Source organism: Anopheles nili, chromosome 3, assembly GCF_943737925.1.
Source record: "Anopheles nili chromosome 3, idAnoNiliSN_F5_01, whole genome shotgun sequence".
Lineage (NCBI taxonomy): Eukaryota > Metazoa > Arthropoda > Insecta > Diptera > Culicidae > Anopheles > Anopheles nili.
Window position 1 is genome coordinate 46,415,882 of NC_071292.1, and position 17,702 is coordinate 46,433,583.

At 49.7% G+C, this 17,702-nt stretch overlaps 1 protein-coding gene across 1 annotated transcript; it reads right to left on the reverse strand.

Annotated features, from left to right (window-relative positions):
* Positions 1-7,089: 7,089 nt before the first annotated feature.
* LOC128724448 (general odorant-binding protein 45-like) lies at positions 7,090-7,905 on the reverse strand. Its single transcript, XM_053818173.1, has one exon. It carries the CDS (start codon positions 7,903-7,905, stop codon positions 7,090-7,092), a length of 816 nt encoding a protein of 271 aa, XP_053674148.1.
* Positions 7,906-17,702: the final 9,797 nt, after the last annotated feature.

Genomic DNA, 17,702 nt, shown 5'->3' on the forward strand with positions numbered 1-17,702 from the left:
CGGGTAGTGACCGAACCTGCAACGAGATGGCCCGGATCCTGCCAGGAGCCCACCGAGCCAAGGTTGCTGAGTGAAGCAAACAAGGAAGCGAAATTTGGGGGTGGAGCGAGTGCGAGCGAAAAAAAAAAGAAAAGGAAAACCCAACCCCGAACCGCCACGGCCCGGGACGCCAAAGATCACGCAATTTAATCCACATCTATTATCCTGCCGGGCTTCGAACGGTGGAAGAAGTTCATTTCGGCTAACAACGTTTGACTTGTTGTACCGTTGGGCACCATTTTCTCCTGCCCCGTGGTCCTGGGGTTGGCGGACACGAGGACACGGAAAAAGAAACAGTCCCGAGCAGGACGAACTCCCGCACGGTGGTGGCGACGAATTGCGCGTTCCAGAATTTGATGGAAAGTCGGCCCGACCCACCTTTCGCTGGAAAGTGTTCGGGAGTTTCTTGTTTAACTTTTCCATCGTAAAAACGATAAATAAGCAACCGAAAGCGGAAGGTAACATCACTGGTCGCGGAAGCGTGACGTTGGGGGGGTGGACGAATGGGGAGGCTGGAAAATGGTGAGGACACAAAGGGATGGGGAGGGGAGGGCGGATCTGAGGGAAGTTTTCTTTGCCATCGTTTGCGTAACTTCAACACGAAGCTGTTAGGTGGCAAGGATCCTGTGATGGTGCAAGGGAACGAGAGTGAGAGAGTGCGAGAAGGTGAGTGAGATGGAGCGGATCCTTGTCCGCGTGGAACGGAAGGACATTCGTGCTGATGAGGGGATAGGCGAACGGGCGACCGGGCGAACGAAAAATATCGGTCGAAACTATCAGGAAATATCACAAGTGTTTCATTTCCCCTGGCGTGCGATGGGCGATGGCAGCGATGCGAAAACCGGAAGTTCTTTTCCACGATCGAACGAACCACGCTGGGGGTGTGCTAGGAAAGTGGACCACGGGAGAAAGGGAGGGGGGGGGATTCCGGAAGTTTGTATTTCGCTTGTAAACTTGCGGTCCACTCGAAGATGGTTGAGTGAAACGCTCGGTGTCTTTTAATTTGACAAGAGGACATTTTTGCTTGTTTCGATTAAATTATAAACATGTTTGAGGGAAACTTTAAAGCACGCTTCCGGTGCAACAACGAAGTAGAGCGGCCCCACAAGCCGTGTTATACGACTACTAAACGAACTGTGCTACTCGTGTAGCACAGTTTCTGGCTCATCACGGGAGGCCTGTCAAACTGTCAACAAATAACTGTCATTAACGAAAGTTGTCCAAACGCGCCAGTTATTTTTGCGTTTTTATTACCGCTTATCAGAAAACCGGCTCACGGAGAACACGCCCGGGGAAAACGGCCCGCGACCGAACAGCCGAACGACACGAAACACGAACGCGCGAGCATGCCTGAGCTCCAGTGAACCGATCCTGTCGTGCAAAAGTCCTGCCGGTTCTGCCGGTATGAAGGCACCCACTAGCCAGCCGCTCGAACGGTGGCTTCCGGCAAACGGCCACGACCGTCGTGGTAAGTCGGGGTGATAAATTTTCCTAACCACGCCGCTACCGGTTCCGGATCGCCGGAAACGCGCGGACGAGAACAATTATCAGTGATGAGTAAAGTTTCTAAATACCCCGCTGGTGGTCGTGTTTTAGTTTTTTTTTCTGTCGCGTGTCCATGCTTCAGTTCTTTCATTCCGTGCCGGCCGGCCTTTGAGTGTTGAGAATTTATTCCGTTTCTTTTCGGGGTTTCCTTTTTTTTTCTCCAGCTTTTTCCAGCTTTCTACGCCCTCGAGAAAGTTACGAACATCATCTACCACCACCATCGGAGCGATATTTCACAAACGGTCGCAAAACCGAAAACTACCATCCTGGGACCGGTGACGGTCGGGGCACAGCAGGCGAGTACCGGTAAGCGAGGATGAAGATTAACTGGAAAGTTTTCCCCGAAATGTGTCACCATTGCGGGGCGCAAAAATGGTGACCGAAGAGACAAACCCGGTCGGGGACACCTAGCTTACCTTTGGCAGGACGACTTTAGCGCCTCCCCGATTGTCTGATTGTCTGTCGGCGGCAGCGGAACAGAGCCTTTTTTTTATGCGGTCGATTTCGAACGCCCAGTTCTTGCCGGCAATGTTCGTGCAATCGTGCGCCGGGTACAATCACCATTTCCGGTATCAATGGAGGAAACAATCTTGCCCGAGAACAATTTCTCTCTCTCCACCCACTGTTGGGGCACGTTTTTCCCCACACACACACACCCCGGGGGGATCCGAAGATGCGCCAAGATACGCCACCACCGCCAGTTGATGGCGTACTTACGGGCGCCCTGGACCCGGACGGTGACGATTCGCGATTGACGATAGCAGCGTCCCCCGGGTTCGGACTGCGGTGTAGATCCGCGCAGTCAAAGCGGGACATTTGTTTTGTAATAGGATTTGCTGGCAAAAATAAATTACTTAAATAAAGCCCCGGAAGTGGGAAGTTGCCGGGTAGAAATGGTACCACTTACAGAGGGCGGTACTTGCAGCTCGGTTTGTTGGAGATAATCTACTTGCAGCCGAGTGTCGAGTGGCTTAGAGTTGTTTGAAAATGTAGCTGGCTTTTTTTTTTCGTGCGCTCGTTTGTCCGCGTTTTAATTCCGGCTCGTTTGTCGGCGAACAGCAGCACCAGCAGCAGCACCAAACATTGTTCAAACACATTGTTGGTTCCGGTTGAAAAGTTGAACCTCACACTTCCCTTTCGAGGAGCTGTGTGCTTTGCAAGAATGGTAATTATGCTTTTAAGCTTCCACCCGCTCTCGAGAATGCACATGCACCGAGGGAAAAAGCACCCACCTCCGGGTCGTGGAAGCGTGCGCCAACGTTAAGCCGTTAAATATTATGTGTTCATCTTAAGCAGGAGCACATGCTTGCTGCTGGTGCATTATTCGTTTTTTTTTCTTTCTCACATCCCAACCCGTACGGCGGATGTCTCCTTCGCGCAATGGTCGCACAAAACTTGAAGCGAAATTGCTCGTGCTTTTGGCCTTCCCGCAAACGCGAGGGCGATCGCGTAATGAAGTTGACGAAAATTAAACATTTTCCAAAATAGGAAAACTTTTTCCATAACTCACCGGTGCCGGTCATAAATAATACAATTTGTTAAGCTGCTTCCGTTTGTCCGACCGGTTGGCTTTGCTTCTGCTAGCGCTTTGTGTGGAAGGATTTGTCCGTCCGCTGGCGTAATTTAGTCGTTTTCTTTAGTGAAAAATGGGAGCCAACAAAACAAAAAAAAGGCATAAAAATGGAGAATTTTCTCTCGAAACAGTTCCCCCCATAGTTGGTTGCTTCTTTTTCGCGACTCAGGGATGGGTTTGTGTTTTTATTTTATTTTAAGGAGGGCCACCATAGCAAGAATGCTTCTGCGCGTCTAGTGTCAGCTGCAAAAGTTTCACCGAAAAACCCCAAACGAACCGGGGTGAGTTTTCCACCGGTGCATATGGGAGGCGGCATTAAGCTGTCCGGCGACGGGTTCCTGCGCAAACTATCACACTTTGTGCTTCACAGTTCGTTCGAAGCCCCGTCCGGGTAAGTAGGTGGGAAAGTTTTACATAAACAAGACCCCTATTCCTCACCGACATGTAAACCACGCCATCCCGTTCTTAATGAATCGCAGAGAATGAGTCCTTCTTGGCGCAGCGGAGCACAGGGAGAAAATCATCATCTACATTGCTGCACCCGTCGGTCTCGGGGCAGGATGCTGTGTGCGATTTGGCCGACTGGACCCAACTCGTGTGGTGTGCATGTGCGGTAAGAAATATCAATCCAATAGTCGACTTCTTCCACCAGACCAGAGGAAGGTTGTAGCTTATTTGCATAGTTCGGTTGGTAATGAGAACTTCTTGGCTTCCAGGGTTTGGCCGCCGGTACCGGGGTCGTCTGCATTTTCATAATCAAACGCCAGCCCTGCATCTGGCCAGCTGGTGTGTGTGTGTGTGCGGCTGGGAGGTATCATTTTGGAGGAATTTACATATTAACCGAGAAAAGGATAGGATAGCCTTTGGAGCCAGGCCACTTGTTGGTGGCTGGGAGCTGCCCTCTTGCTGCCCTGGCTAAGTGGTCCAGCGATAAGGAAACTATCCAAACACCGAAGTTAGTTTGCCAGTGGTTCGACGGCTAGGATACACCCACACACACACACACACCCAGACACAAAAGCTCCCAGAACTGCCCTGGCAATCATCGTCCCTGTCGGTGGTCCGGGTTTGTGTGCTCCGTCCGGAAGACCGGTCCTGTTTAATCGGTTACTGCAGCTGGTGCAGTGGCCGGAAGCGTGACCCGGGGGTTTGACTGTTCATGTGCGGGCGCGGTTGAAAACTTTCCACCCCCACCTTCGAAAAAGGCACGATCCGTATGCATGACGACGAAACCGGTGGATGGAGTTTAGAAACGGTTCATTACACTCAACTTAGGACGTGATTAAAAGAAAGTCTACCCATTTTTCTTATGTGTGAACGGTATGCACTTTTAAACTGTAAAAGTCGTATATTTATAATATTTCGGCTTGAGGTAGGAGTTTCAAATGGAAATGATATGACGAGAAATGAAATCAATCCTCTTTTTTCAATTTTTGGAAGGTTATTTTCAATGCTGTTTGTAGATAGTGTGTAGATTTTAAATAAGTTGAGGGCCTTTTGAGGTGCTTAGTTTTAGAATTCTTAGAGTAGCGGATCTCGTTTAAAGTATCTCACAAATATTTGATTAATACTTGTGAAATGTGTTGCAGTTCAAACGGCAAGTTATTTTGTGGAGCATTCCTTCGTTATCCTTTTAGTGAGTGAATATTTTATAAGCTTAGAAGCAAGTCTCAAAATCCACCAGCCATACACCCACGGCATCAGTTTCGTACGTTTATTAACACAAGCTGAACATCTTCTGACAACCACCCTCTTGGCACGTTGGAATGATGGTTTTTGTTTACTCGTAGATCCACCCACGGTCCCCGTAGGTCACTCCCCGGGTATGCTTACGCCGCTCACCCTGGCCTAAACCTCCACCACTTCCCCGTGACCTTCGAGATCGAGCTGGATCGAGATTAAGACTCCCGCTGGGCTGCCACTGCCGAGGATAAGCTGCCGCGTCCGCGAGGGTGACGAACAAGTAGTCGAACTTATTGATTGTTCGCCTCGATTTTCGGTATGTGTTTCATTTTGCTTTTTTTCTTCACGCCTTCCTGCCACCGGGTACCGGCCCAAAACCCGGCCGGGTTGTTAGTTTTATCGCGCGAGCTCTCACTCCCGTTTTTCCGTTTTTCTCGCCCCATCACGCTCGCATGACGGTGCAGCATCGGTACGAAGGCGTACGAGTTAGCAAAGCTGAGTGATTTCTCTTGACTATCCGGGTGAAACCAGCGATGGTGCCGCTCGAGAAGCTCGAGGTGCCCGGATCCGAGGTGCAGCACACTGGAAATGAGCTCGAGAAGAGTCGAGAAGTCGTAGAGCAAGCAACAACCGCCGTGTACAACAATGAATAATAATGAAACAAAACGAAACTAGAGTCCCCGCTTCCCACCGTCGTGGGCCCATACCTTCGGGCACCCTTACCCGGGGGGTGCCAAACTCACCCCCCCCCCTTCCACCCACCCACAACGGCATCGCACGGTGCGCCCTTTCGATTCGATTCCGAATCCGAATCGGATTGTTTGCCGGACGAAAAATCGTGATCGAACTATTAAAAGATTGATTGGTTCTTGATGTTTCCCTCGCTGGTTCGCCCCGTCGCTGGTTTCCCCTGCCTCTCTGGCCACTTACCCCCACCTGTGGGGTTGAATCAAGGGATCAAGGGCTCGCGCGATGGCAGCAAATTCCGAGCCCCGCAAGTCACACACAGCAACGTGAGCGATCGGAGGTGATGTGTTTTTTTTTCTCTCTCTCTCTCTCTCTCTCTCTCTCGCGCTCGCTTACTCGGTGCTGGAGTGATGCCTGGCCACCGGTAGAGGCTGCCAATCTTCTTCTGCCACAAACCAACCACCCGAGGAGTTCGTAGAGTTCCCTCCCGGGGTTCCGACGGAACGCAACCGCGCTGTAGTTCCCTTCCTCGGTGTCAGAATGGAAGTCGATTGTCACTATCGATTGCCGTCGGTTCGCTTAAATGTCGCTGCAGGCCACGCCGGGCTGAGCTGGGCTGGGCTGGATGGTGTTTGGATCTATCCAAACGGTGGCCCACCGGGGGCTCGCTCGCGCAGGGCCATCAATCGGAGCCAATTTCAAATAAGGTAAGTACACGAAAGGCAGCTTCTCGTCGTCTCGGACGTTCTCAATCAATTATGCCCCCACCCGGAGCAAATAAACTGACACCAGACCCGATGGCGATGGTGACCTTTTCCGCCCGCAGGACGCGAGGCCCGCCTGGAGCCGTGTCGGAGGGCTCCGTATTTGCATACTTGATTCAAGCCCACGAAAAATAAATACTTGCGATCTGATAAACAAAGTCACGGAAGCTAAATGACCAATTGGCCGGGGGACAGGAACGATTGCACGGATTGAGCTTCAAATTGGGGGCACACAAATCATGCTGCGTCCTGGCCGATTATCGTCAGTCCAAATGGTCTAAATGGGGTGTAGTTTTTCGACGGTTGAAATGACGACTGACAGTTTATTTTAGATTTGGAACCCGTCTTATTTTTGGTGCAATACTTTCGGGTTGCGTTTTAAATTGTATAACTAATTCGATTAGGATTTGTCTCGGATCTTGTTGTTGATATGAGGGGGTTTAAAAAGGTTTGTGATTTTTATTGATACAGGACTGAGCTGTAGTTCAATTAATATCATACGTTTTTAATTACTGAAAGATGCTTTGCTTTTGTCGGATAAGTTCGCACATCGTTTTAATACAAAAAATCTATCCTTATCATACTAATTTCATTTAAATTAAACTCGTGGAATATTTGGAAATAATTTAAAGTTATAAGTAAGCGCTTTGGATCTCTTATAGACCTAACAAAATGCCCTTAGCATCATGCATTCTTTTGGCAGCTACTAATTTTAATCTCTATCGATTTTCCGCTTCCGTTGCAGGGCTTTGCACTGGTACTGGTTCCGTTTTGTGCTGTCGCCTTACCATCCCGTGGCTAATCCTCGCTCGAATCGCGCATCTCATACTCCGTGATCACGTTACGCACGTTCTCGAAGCATTTGTACAACGAATGGTACGCCTTACCGCAAGGACTACTACTGTGGCTGTGGTTGGCTCGCTGCCTCCGGAGACATTCGAAGGCGTCGGCTTTAAAATCACTCTCATTGTAGCCCTCACCATACTGGCCATACATCAGCTCCACATTGACACCCTGCCTATCGGTGTAGACTCCCGTCCGGATGCCGATGCATCGCACCAAACAGTGCACTTTGGCGTTCCCATCCATTTCGGTCGTGCTGAGGCTCATCAGGTCCGCTGGTGCAATCTGGTGCACGTCCATACACCGAGCGGCCACGTGCAGCAACTGCAGGTGATCTAACGGCACGAACACACGCTCTCGTCGCAGATTACCATAGTTGAGGTAGAAGCACAGGAACGACTTGTATGCCAGCTCACGGCAACCCGCAGGATCCACCGGAAGCGATGGCAACCGGTCAAGGCAAATCTGCGTTCGATTAACATTCTGTCGATCGAATGCATCCGCTAAGAAATACCGCGCCAGCATGTCCTTTCGGAGTCCGGTGTGATCACTCCAGAAACGTGCGTTAACTCCCACACACCGCAGCAAACGTTTGGTGTCGTCGTCATTCGGCATCGTGCCGTAACGCAACGAGACCATCTTTGACGAATCGATGGACAGCAGCTGGGCACACTCCTGGACCGTTTCGTCGAAGGATCGCCGCACGATTTCAGCTCGAATAAGGAGAGACAACATTAGCAACGTGATTCCGGTTCTAACCCTATGCGCCATGCTCTGGAGGATGAACGATGATTTCTTTCAGCAAATGGCCTACGACTGCGTGCCTGAACTCGTGCCTCCAAATGCTACCAACTAAGCGCACCTGCTCGCGGGTTGGCATGCTTTATAGCTGCAGTGAGAGTGAATTTGGGGATGCGCGTCATAGAATTTCGAGGAGGCCATTAGCACGTACGCGCGCAGGTCAAACATCAACCCTGCCCGTTTCGTGGGATCGCTGGATTGGCGGGCCAAACAAACGTCACGTACCGCTGGCCAGCTGCAACCGATTCTCTATCACTCATATCCATCAAATCGGGAGGCCGGTTCTGGCGGTTGTGTGGCGTGTGGCCATGTTTTCGAGCGTGCGTCGGTGGCACACGCTGTTACGCAATCGGTTGGTGGAGTTGTCCCGAAAACTAATTAACAGGGAGAGGGTTATGTTTATGACGGAACGAGTTGTGGCAGAGCGTGCCAACAAATCGCACAACTTTTGCGTGTGCACCCTTTTACTGATGGAATGGTCTACAGCGCCATGGGGAGTTGCTTTATGCATTGGTAAAGTGATTTATTTATGGATCTTTTGTTGCGAGGTAATTTAATGATAGAAAGGAATCGTTTCTGATCGTTTAGAACGAGATTCATGATGTTTATTTGACAAGTTTCTTGATTTTACGACGAAAAATGTATTCATCTGTGCATCTGCAACGTGAGTAGCATAAACATACGAATAGTTAATGCTTAAGTGATATCTCTGGCTTAAAATGTTCCCTCTTTTAGATGATCCTCACACACGAAACGAAAGCTCCAGATGCACCACGGAACACCATGGCACCACCTGCAATCAGAGGGTGTCAGTCTTGTCGTAAAACCACAAATGCACACCTAATGCAGCTCCATCGAAACACAAGCCCGCATTTCGTTGGAAATCCTCACCAGGCTATTTACAAATCCCCACGCCTATCTCTGACCTCCACACACACATGCGGCATATGCATCCTTGCCCATGTGCTCGAAAACCCACGCCCGCGAGCCGGGAAAATGTGCGAAGAAAAGCCAATTAACCGTCCGGCCGGTCCAAACGACAAACGGGGTTCAATTTTCCCAACACCTATATACGCGCACCCCGAAGCGGGTGTGTTGACTGTTGGCCGAGACCGAGGGTGCTAGCGATTCAAGTGATTGGCAGGTTTTGACCAACTCAGCTGGCCGCTCCCCCACGCTCAGCTGGGACCCACGATCCACGATTCGAAGGACTTCACCGGTACGGAAGTGGCCATAATTTGACATGTTTTCGCGTACCGCGCACATTCAAGTGTCAGTAAGTCAATACAAACGGCCGCACGACCGGTGCCGCGTACGGTGGGTACACGCGCGCACACTAATCTCGGTCGGAATCCGTGCCCTTCCAGTGCGTAAAAATAGCGCGCCCTCCCTACCAAGTCCCAGGTCCCAGATCCGAGCGGCTTCGCTGACGTACTTATCGCGAGGTGAAGCTAAAGGGCCACGGCGCGTCCATGCGGGGGCCGTTCTCGTTAGACAGGTTGACGCTGAACGTTCTCTATCGGGCTGACATCGACATCGCGTCAGATTAGCGCACATACACGTCCACCGAATCGTGACCGCGGTTGGGACTCGGTACACGGGCAAAACCATCGCGCTTGTGTGCGCGACACCCCGGAGTTGCCGGAGTGTTTGTGATACTTTCGAGCAGATCCGTCGTAGAAACCGGTTCCCGCAACAGCTGTACGATTGCACTGCCTGCCTGCCAATCCGTGTTCCCCCAGGGGTAACAACCGTTGCCTTAACTGTGAACTTGAGCCAGATGGCAGCACCGTACGGTGGTCAGGTCAGCCAGGGACGTTGTTGGACGCTTAGCAGCTCAGCTGACGTGCGCGTGAACACTCACCGAGCCAATGCGGCCGCCATGTTTGATTTTCTCGCGTACCGAGCGGCCTACATACGCACGCAGGATGGCGTTTTCCTGGGAAAACCACCACCCACCCCAACGTCTAATGACAACCGTTCGGACACGATTTGCTGCAGAGATCGAGAATCGAAAAGGGGCCGTGAAAATGCACACCGACGAGGAGAGTGCACAATTTATCAGCTCGTTTGCGTGGCCCGAAACGCGTGGCCCTTATCACCTGTCTGTCCCCGTCATGGGGGACTGCTGGGCGTGTGTGTGTGTGTGGTAATTAGAGCCAACAGCACCCTGACCGTGGCGTCATTAGAGATTATTACATACATTGCACACGCTCGGATCCACATCTTCATTATCCGGACTCCGAATCCTAAGGGTGGTTTTTTTTTGCTGTACCAAAGTGAATGGCGATGCCTCGCGAAGGGTGCGAATCTCTTTTTTTTCTTATTTCGACCACCACCCCATAGAGGGAGCCCAGAACACACTGGGCTGTCTTGCCGCTGAAACCCGGAAGGTGCGGACAATTGAATTGCATGGACCAAGATATTAAAGCCAAACACACGCACCGTAATCGCTTTCGTTTGGTTGGCGGGTGATGTTGGCCTGGCCTCCAGGCCGGTCCGGTAGCACGCTTGCCTGATGAATAATTCAGTGTTGATGATGTTGATGTCCGTGTGATGTCCGTGGAGGTGATGCCGGTGGTAGGAAACTCGCCACAGACACAGCCGAGGATGCAGGCCCTTTTGCCGAAGTGTGATTGAATTGTGCTCGGGCGCTCAGGCCGGGTGGCCAGGTGGTCAGGTAGCCCCGTAGACCTGCCTAGCATCCGGAATTGGTTGTAAACGGACATGTTGTGATACGCTTAACCGTGTACCGTTTGATCGTTTGGTTGGCGCTTGTTTGTGTTTTAACCACACACCCGGGGTGATGCGGTTGGTTCCGGAGGCACCAGTCTTGGTTGCTGAAATGAAGGATTTCTCGATGCGGTATTGGGTGAGATATTATTATTTGGAAACGTTTAAACCATCGCGGCCTGCGTGATGCTGACAATCCAACACCACTCCGTGGGGCAGTTCGAGCTGCAAATAAACGCTTCTGTCGTACGACACCTTTTTAAGGACGTCTTTCTTGTGGAATGTTCTGACACATTTTCGCAGACACTTTCGGGCATTCGTACATTCTTCCATAAATCATCCCGCACACGGGGAGGCAAAGGCAAACTCATCGCAACGGAGGTGAGTCTTTTGGCCTCGAACCAAAAGAAACCGTCACTCCAGGAAGCCGCTTAATTCTGTGTTATTTTAGAATCAGACCATCAAGGTACCCCGGCCATGTGTGGCCTGACCTCACGCTTCGGATGTGCAGCTCCAGTCCCATTCCGAACCGGTCGAAGCGGTAAATCGCCCTGTCACAGTGCGCCTTTTTGCCTTGGCAGCTTCGGCAAGGTTTTTACGCAATGCCATTAACATCTAATGACCTGACCGCGAAGGCGTCCTGCTGCATCCAACTGCATCCAGCTGCATCACCGAGCCATCCACGGAGAAACGCGCAATTGTTCTCGCGTGCGCAAGCATTCACGCGTGTATGTGTTTGAGGGGGGGTTTTCTCGTGTGGGCCAAAAATATTTCCCTCCCAGCGGCTTACCTTCGGCGTTAAACTTTGATCTCATTAGTTTTGCTTCCTGACAGGGGGCGAAATATATTAGCTCATCACACAAAACTTTCCGCCGAACAACAGCGTGCCAGCGTTGCACTTTTCCTTAATTCAACCTCCCACCTTCAGGGGGGGTGGGTCGATTACTTCTTCGCCTCCTTCGCCGAGAACCATCTTCCTCCTCCCGGGTAGGGCGGCTAATGGTGCCTCAAATATCACCTCAAAGACGCTTCTCCCGGAGCGCTCGGAATGGATGAAAACCCCTTCCTTCGCGTGCAATTTTCCATCTGGCAAATGCAAGCAGCTCGGTCCGACCTTTACCTGGTTCGGTGTAAAGTGCAAGGAGAACGACGACCAGCGAAATTTGCAGCTAGCGTTCCGCGTGCTCTCTCGCGGTTGCCACTAATGAAACCAAGTCTCAATTTTCTTGGCAATGAATTTGAAATTTTCACCCGGTTGATGCACGTTTCGAACCGCTAGATGCGCTTTCGCGGCACGCAAATGCACCACCCACCGCGTGGTTGGGAGAATCTGCCAGAAGGATGCACCGAGCGACCCAGGCAGCGGGTGGTGGTTTTCTCGCCCGCCGCACCGGAATGAAATGCATTTAAATTTACACCCGCGCACCCGCGATTGCATCGTAAAGTGAGTAGTTTACGCTAAATTAGACGCTAGATTTTGTGTTTGTGTGTGAGAGGTAAAGGAAGCTTCTTCGTCGCGGTGCTCTTATTTACGGTCGCACGGAACGTGGCCGCGAGTTTTCTTGAGGCATGGTTAGCAAGGCGTGGTGTCGGAGAGTGGTCCAAAGAGGGGAGGTTGACCATAAAGTGAAGGTGTTAGTGCACTGCCGGTGGTCGTGCACCAGCGGGTAGGAAGTACCGACCTGTCGTTCGGTGTTGAGAATAAATTATTTTAACCATAAATTAGCTTCAATAAGACAAAAATTTGTAACAAATAACAGCGGTGACATTTGCTCGTCGCTGGTTTATGTTCGTGTAAGGGGCGATATAATTAGTATTAGAAATTTACAGCTTTGTTTACGATTAACAGAGAGGGAGCTAGTTCAAGGTGTGGTTGTTCGATATTATAGTTTTATAAACGCGCGAGAAGGGAAATATCACCAAGCGGCACTTATATGTCATTTGATGCCATTAGAAGTAGAGGTACATATGCTTTAATATCTAAATATCAATTTAAGTACTATAAGTATTCTTCTAAACTAACATCATGCATTACTATATTTGATTCACTTTTATTTCGCATTTTTATACGGTTCAAAGCCTTATGTTTTTTTTTGGCTTCAATTATATCTGATATGTGTATGGTTTACAGACTACTTCTACCCAATTTCCCATATCTAACAACTTTTAAGCATTAACTATCCTCTCGAGAGTCTATTAAAATCGTTTTTTTGTATAAATCATTGCAGGAATTCGCAACATCGAGCCATGTCGTCTAATTCTGTGCATAATATTCATCCCATCACATCCAAAACACTGCACGCGCTTACAAACCGATGAGAGAAAGTGTTCCCACCTCTCGGCAACTGACCCACTGCCAAGAGCTGCAGCAGCAAAAATGGGAGCAGCAAACAAATGCAGAACGCAATAGCACGTTCCGCTTCCTGCAGTGAAACGCGCATTCAAGGTCAGACCGCGGAAAGCGCGTGTCACTTGGCGCACTCGACCGAATCACGCCTCCCGGTCGCTTTTTTTGTTGTTGTTCCTGCCACCCATCAACCCACCCACGTTCGGGTCTACCCCTATTGCTCGATATTTCTAATTTCATTTGCATATATACACGCGGCCCCGTGTACCATCGGTTGCCAGCCTCGTGTTGGTCAGCCAGAGACCAAACGCAACAACGCAAGATCATCATCTCATAACTCGACATCTGCAGCCGGCCAATGTGGCCCTGCAGGCGCCACATGCGATAGGGTGACAGCTGAAAACTGCATTAATCGTGTCGAGCGTTGCGTCCCACGCGCAGCTGACCGCGTGCGAGTGCCGGGTGTCATTTAAATTACCCATTTGCGCGAGCGAAAGGGTGCAGCAGGGCCAGCCACTGCCCAGATGCCGTTTCTTTTCCGGTTTTCCGCGGCCAGTCCCGGTGATGCGGGAGCGCACTGCGAGGCAACAACGACGGCAATTACCGGAGCATATATGCATACAAATTGTTATTCCAGCAACCGAACCGAACTCGCTCGCCTGGACCGGCGCGCGAAATGGGATTTCCATTTTCGTATTCGATTAAATTCACTTTCATTAATTACTAATCGTGCTCGAATGAATAAATTATCGCGCGTAATGTGTGCGATTATGCAATAACGTCCCGGGAGCGCTCCGGAGTATCGTGGGAGGACTTTATCGCAGGCTGTCCTTGGTTCTTGGTCCGTCCGTCGAGTCCGGGACGTCGATTTATCAACCCGTGTGAATGCGGGGTGCCCCCACCACTCACGGAATGCTTCTTCGGCTGCAACGGAACGGAACCCTGGCAGGGTGGGTGAGTATTCTAACTACGGCGAAGACCAGACCCCGTGCCGCGATGCTTACCCGATGGGAATATTCAATGATGGTTTTTGCGCGGTCCCTCGTCGTGAATTTAAATTGCGCGTTTTTATATAAGATCAGCCGACGACGACGACGACGCGTGAAGCGATCGATTAACTCGAGAAGCGCAGCTGAAGTTGGTTTCGGACAGACGTCAGAACGTGCGGAGATGCATTCCGATGAAACTAGGTGCTTCAGAGGCGGCGTACCTTTTGGAACACAAGCGTATTATCACGGCATTATGGGAGTGTTACGAAAGAGCAAATTAAGTTATTGTCAATTGCCGGATTTGAAAGATGCAATTTGTTGTGTTAAACACATGCAAAGTTTAAGCAATGTTTTTATGGTAGAAAATAGTTTTATTGCTATTGTGACCCTCTTGTTGGAATAGCTGTTTCATTTCGTCCTGGTATTCAATAAGATATTTAACATTTTTTTCTATTTCTAGCACAAATTTGTATCATTTTCATTGGAAGATTTATGGAGGAAGAACTATTGACAAGATTAAATTTTCAGAGCAGACTAAAAGGATTGGAACCTCACGTCATGTACGTCAAAATTTAGTTTCCACAAGTAGGCTATGGAGCACGATATTTACATATTTATGGTAGCTTTAACTGCATGTTTTTTTTTCTTCTCTCTCGCATGTGTCCCACTTTACCTTAAATGTAGCCATATTATATTCCTACATTACCTACTGCAAATAATCGTCATTTCGTGAGCCCCAACATTAGCTGTAAAAATAAGCATAAATACTCATGGTAACGCTTTCTAAAATAGCCATTTTTTCGTCCCCCTCCCCATAACCATCCTCCATTAGTCTTCATTTGTGGAAAAAGTTTGTCATCGCTTTTCAGCAGTTCATGCTCTCGCCGACAGTTGGGAAAAACACTTCTCCATCCGCTGCAGCACGGACCGACGTTCGCTGAACACCAAACAACCAGCCGAACACCACCACACCAGCTGTTTGCCTTTCGTGCAGGTTTCCGTGCACGGACCCTTTTCGCAGCTCGGTTGCACTATGCACTACTGGTGCTGTTGCTGCTGCAGCTCCTGCTGCGGTTTCTAAGAGCGGCCGATTACCGTTTCTGCGTGCGGTGCGCTTCGGTTAACTTTACCCAACCATCCATTAGATTGTAATTGCGTCTAATTAATCATTTACCTTTGCATAAATTAGAGCCTCGTAATCCACACGGCGGTTTCAAAGCCGAACCGAAATGGAGCGGCTTAATAGTCGAGCTCGGCTGTGCCGGGTTTGGCGTGTGTTTGCGCTGGCGAACCGACGGTGCCGACATGAAAATCGAATTTATGCTATTTGCTGTTGCTGTTGCTGCTGCTGGTGCTGTGGCGGTGCAAGGAAAAATGATGCATAATTATGCGCCACGCGGCGGCCTCGAGCGGCATGGGTCGATTGAAAATTCGCTTCGCTGCAGCCAGCTATCATCGATCAGCCGAGCACAAGAATGTCCTGTCCTGTGGGATGGGGGTGGTTGTGAGGATCGACGACAATCAACGGCGGGGTGCAAACGTTCCGTCGGATAGATAACACGGCTCGGGTCGGCAGGAAAAATGGTCCCATAATGGAGCGCTGCATTTGGTTAGGGTATGATTCATCGTAAAGGCATGTGATCTTTTTTTTTTTATTTTCACGTGCCACAAAACACACATCAGCTCGCTCTGGGCTCTGGACGGCACATTCCAGTGCAATTAACCACCAAAGTGCGCGTACTTCTCCCAGCCCCTTCGGAGAGACTCAACAAATGAATCATTGTGCACAAACATCACCCGCCGTAAGCAGACAGAATTCATCCGTGGAGCATCAAAACCCATCGCTCCTTAGCCCCCGGATGGCCGGAAAAGCGTGGAAATGCATTTCGCTCGAACAACAAATCAATTAAAACAGCCAATTTGCCACCACCCACTAGGGGTGCTGATGGTGCACGATGGGCAAATTAGCATTACTCATAATTGTAAAATCCACGCAGCACACTCAGCCAAACCGGCGGGGGTGGCCAGACCCTCGTGGGGGTGGCTTATCGGGACAAACAATGATTTAATCTCCTTCCGGGCGTGTTTGATCTGTTCCAGGGAGATTTATGGAACACCGCTTACCGTGCGGTATTCGCGACTGAGCGAAACCCGAACATTCCGAGCATCCATTTCCATGTTTTGTGGAGTGATACATGCGCAAAACGCGGGGGTCGGTTTGCTGATAGTGGGAGTTGCTGGTGTTTGCGCAGGTGCATGAATCAAACCGCGGGTCTGTTCGTGATGGAACTCGGGTATGAGATCAGCATGTATTTCGAATGAAGCTATTCACCGCACCATGAGGGATGAGTAGCGTGCCTTTGGAATGCGCCTCGGGATGCTGTTATCGGGGGTGAAATTGTGCCGGATTAGATCAGTGATAGGGCACTGGAAAATCATTTGGAAAATTGCAATCAATATGCTCCGTTGGGATGGATGCAAGGGAAACAGGTTCGATGCATTAGAACCTGTAAAGGTTGGTGAAATCAAATTAATAACATGATCAATTCGTATTGATAATATTTTGTTGAAAACATCAATTTGATGCTGGGAAGAGAATCTAAAATAATGCAAAACTTCTCAATTAATACTCTAGCATCTAATATATCAATTTTAATTTAACCTCACATAACCAACATTCAATGGGACTGACTTAAACAGGTTAAAAGCAATTTAAAATCAATATCATTATTGAATTTCAACAAAATTAACTGCTTTACATGTCTCAGAGCTCGCTTCTAAATTGAGACAAACGTTCCATAAAAAATAAGAGCTTTTGATGAAGGAAACTAAATCGGAATTGAAAAAAAAACCCCATCAGCTTATTGGTCAGATTAACCTTCACCAGCAAGAGCCCCACAGCGAATTTGTCTCCACAGATAAGAGATTACTCGTACGGACTCATACACCCAGCATCGATCAAAACGCGTGCAAGGGCTAAGCTCTGGTGGCGCTTAAGATTTGTGCCCTTCTCCGGCCATCACTTTGGTCGTCTTCAACCTTCCGAACCAACCGATCGCTCGAGCGCTATCATCCATTATAATCTTCTCTAATTAGGTAATTAAGTGGCCGTGGGTCCTTGAATTAAGTGTACCGCTTCACCGAAAGTGGCTCACCGGGAGTCTGTGGGGTGTTCTCTACCTTCTTCCTTCTTTTTTTTTCTTCGTTCACCACCCCGTAGGGAGCACACACCGAACGTGGCATTTATCGTGGGGTGCTTCTCATCCCTGCCACCAAGGTGTCTTGTGGTCGCGATCGAGTGGCCCACTTTCTGGGCACTTCTCGTTGGCCAAGCTTTTTGCTAAAGCCCGAAACCGAATGGATCTATCGGGGCACTGCGGCGTCCATTTGGTTCGGGGCCGTTTCACTAATGGGACGCGAAATGAGACGGGAAAAATATAGTTATAATAATTTAATCTGCTTCTCGTGACCGCGCCACCGTGCATAATGGTGGGTGGAGGCCGTTGATCGTGTTGTCGGTGTGTTTTCTTTTCCTCTCGATCGCGCGCTGGTGAAATGCACGCGAAATGGTGCTCGTGGAAAAAAAAGGGAAACAAAATCAGCGCACCCACGAGCGTTACATATTCGCAGCATAAGTCCCAACCACCCACCCAGTACGTTAGTTTTTCCCGTTCCGGCTTTCCACGAAAAAGCACGAG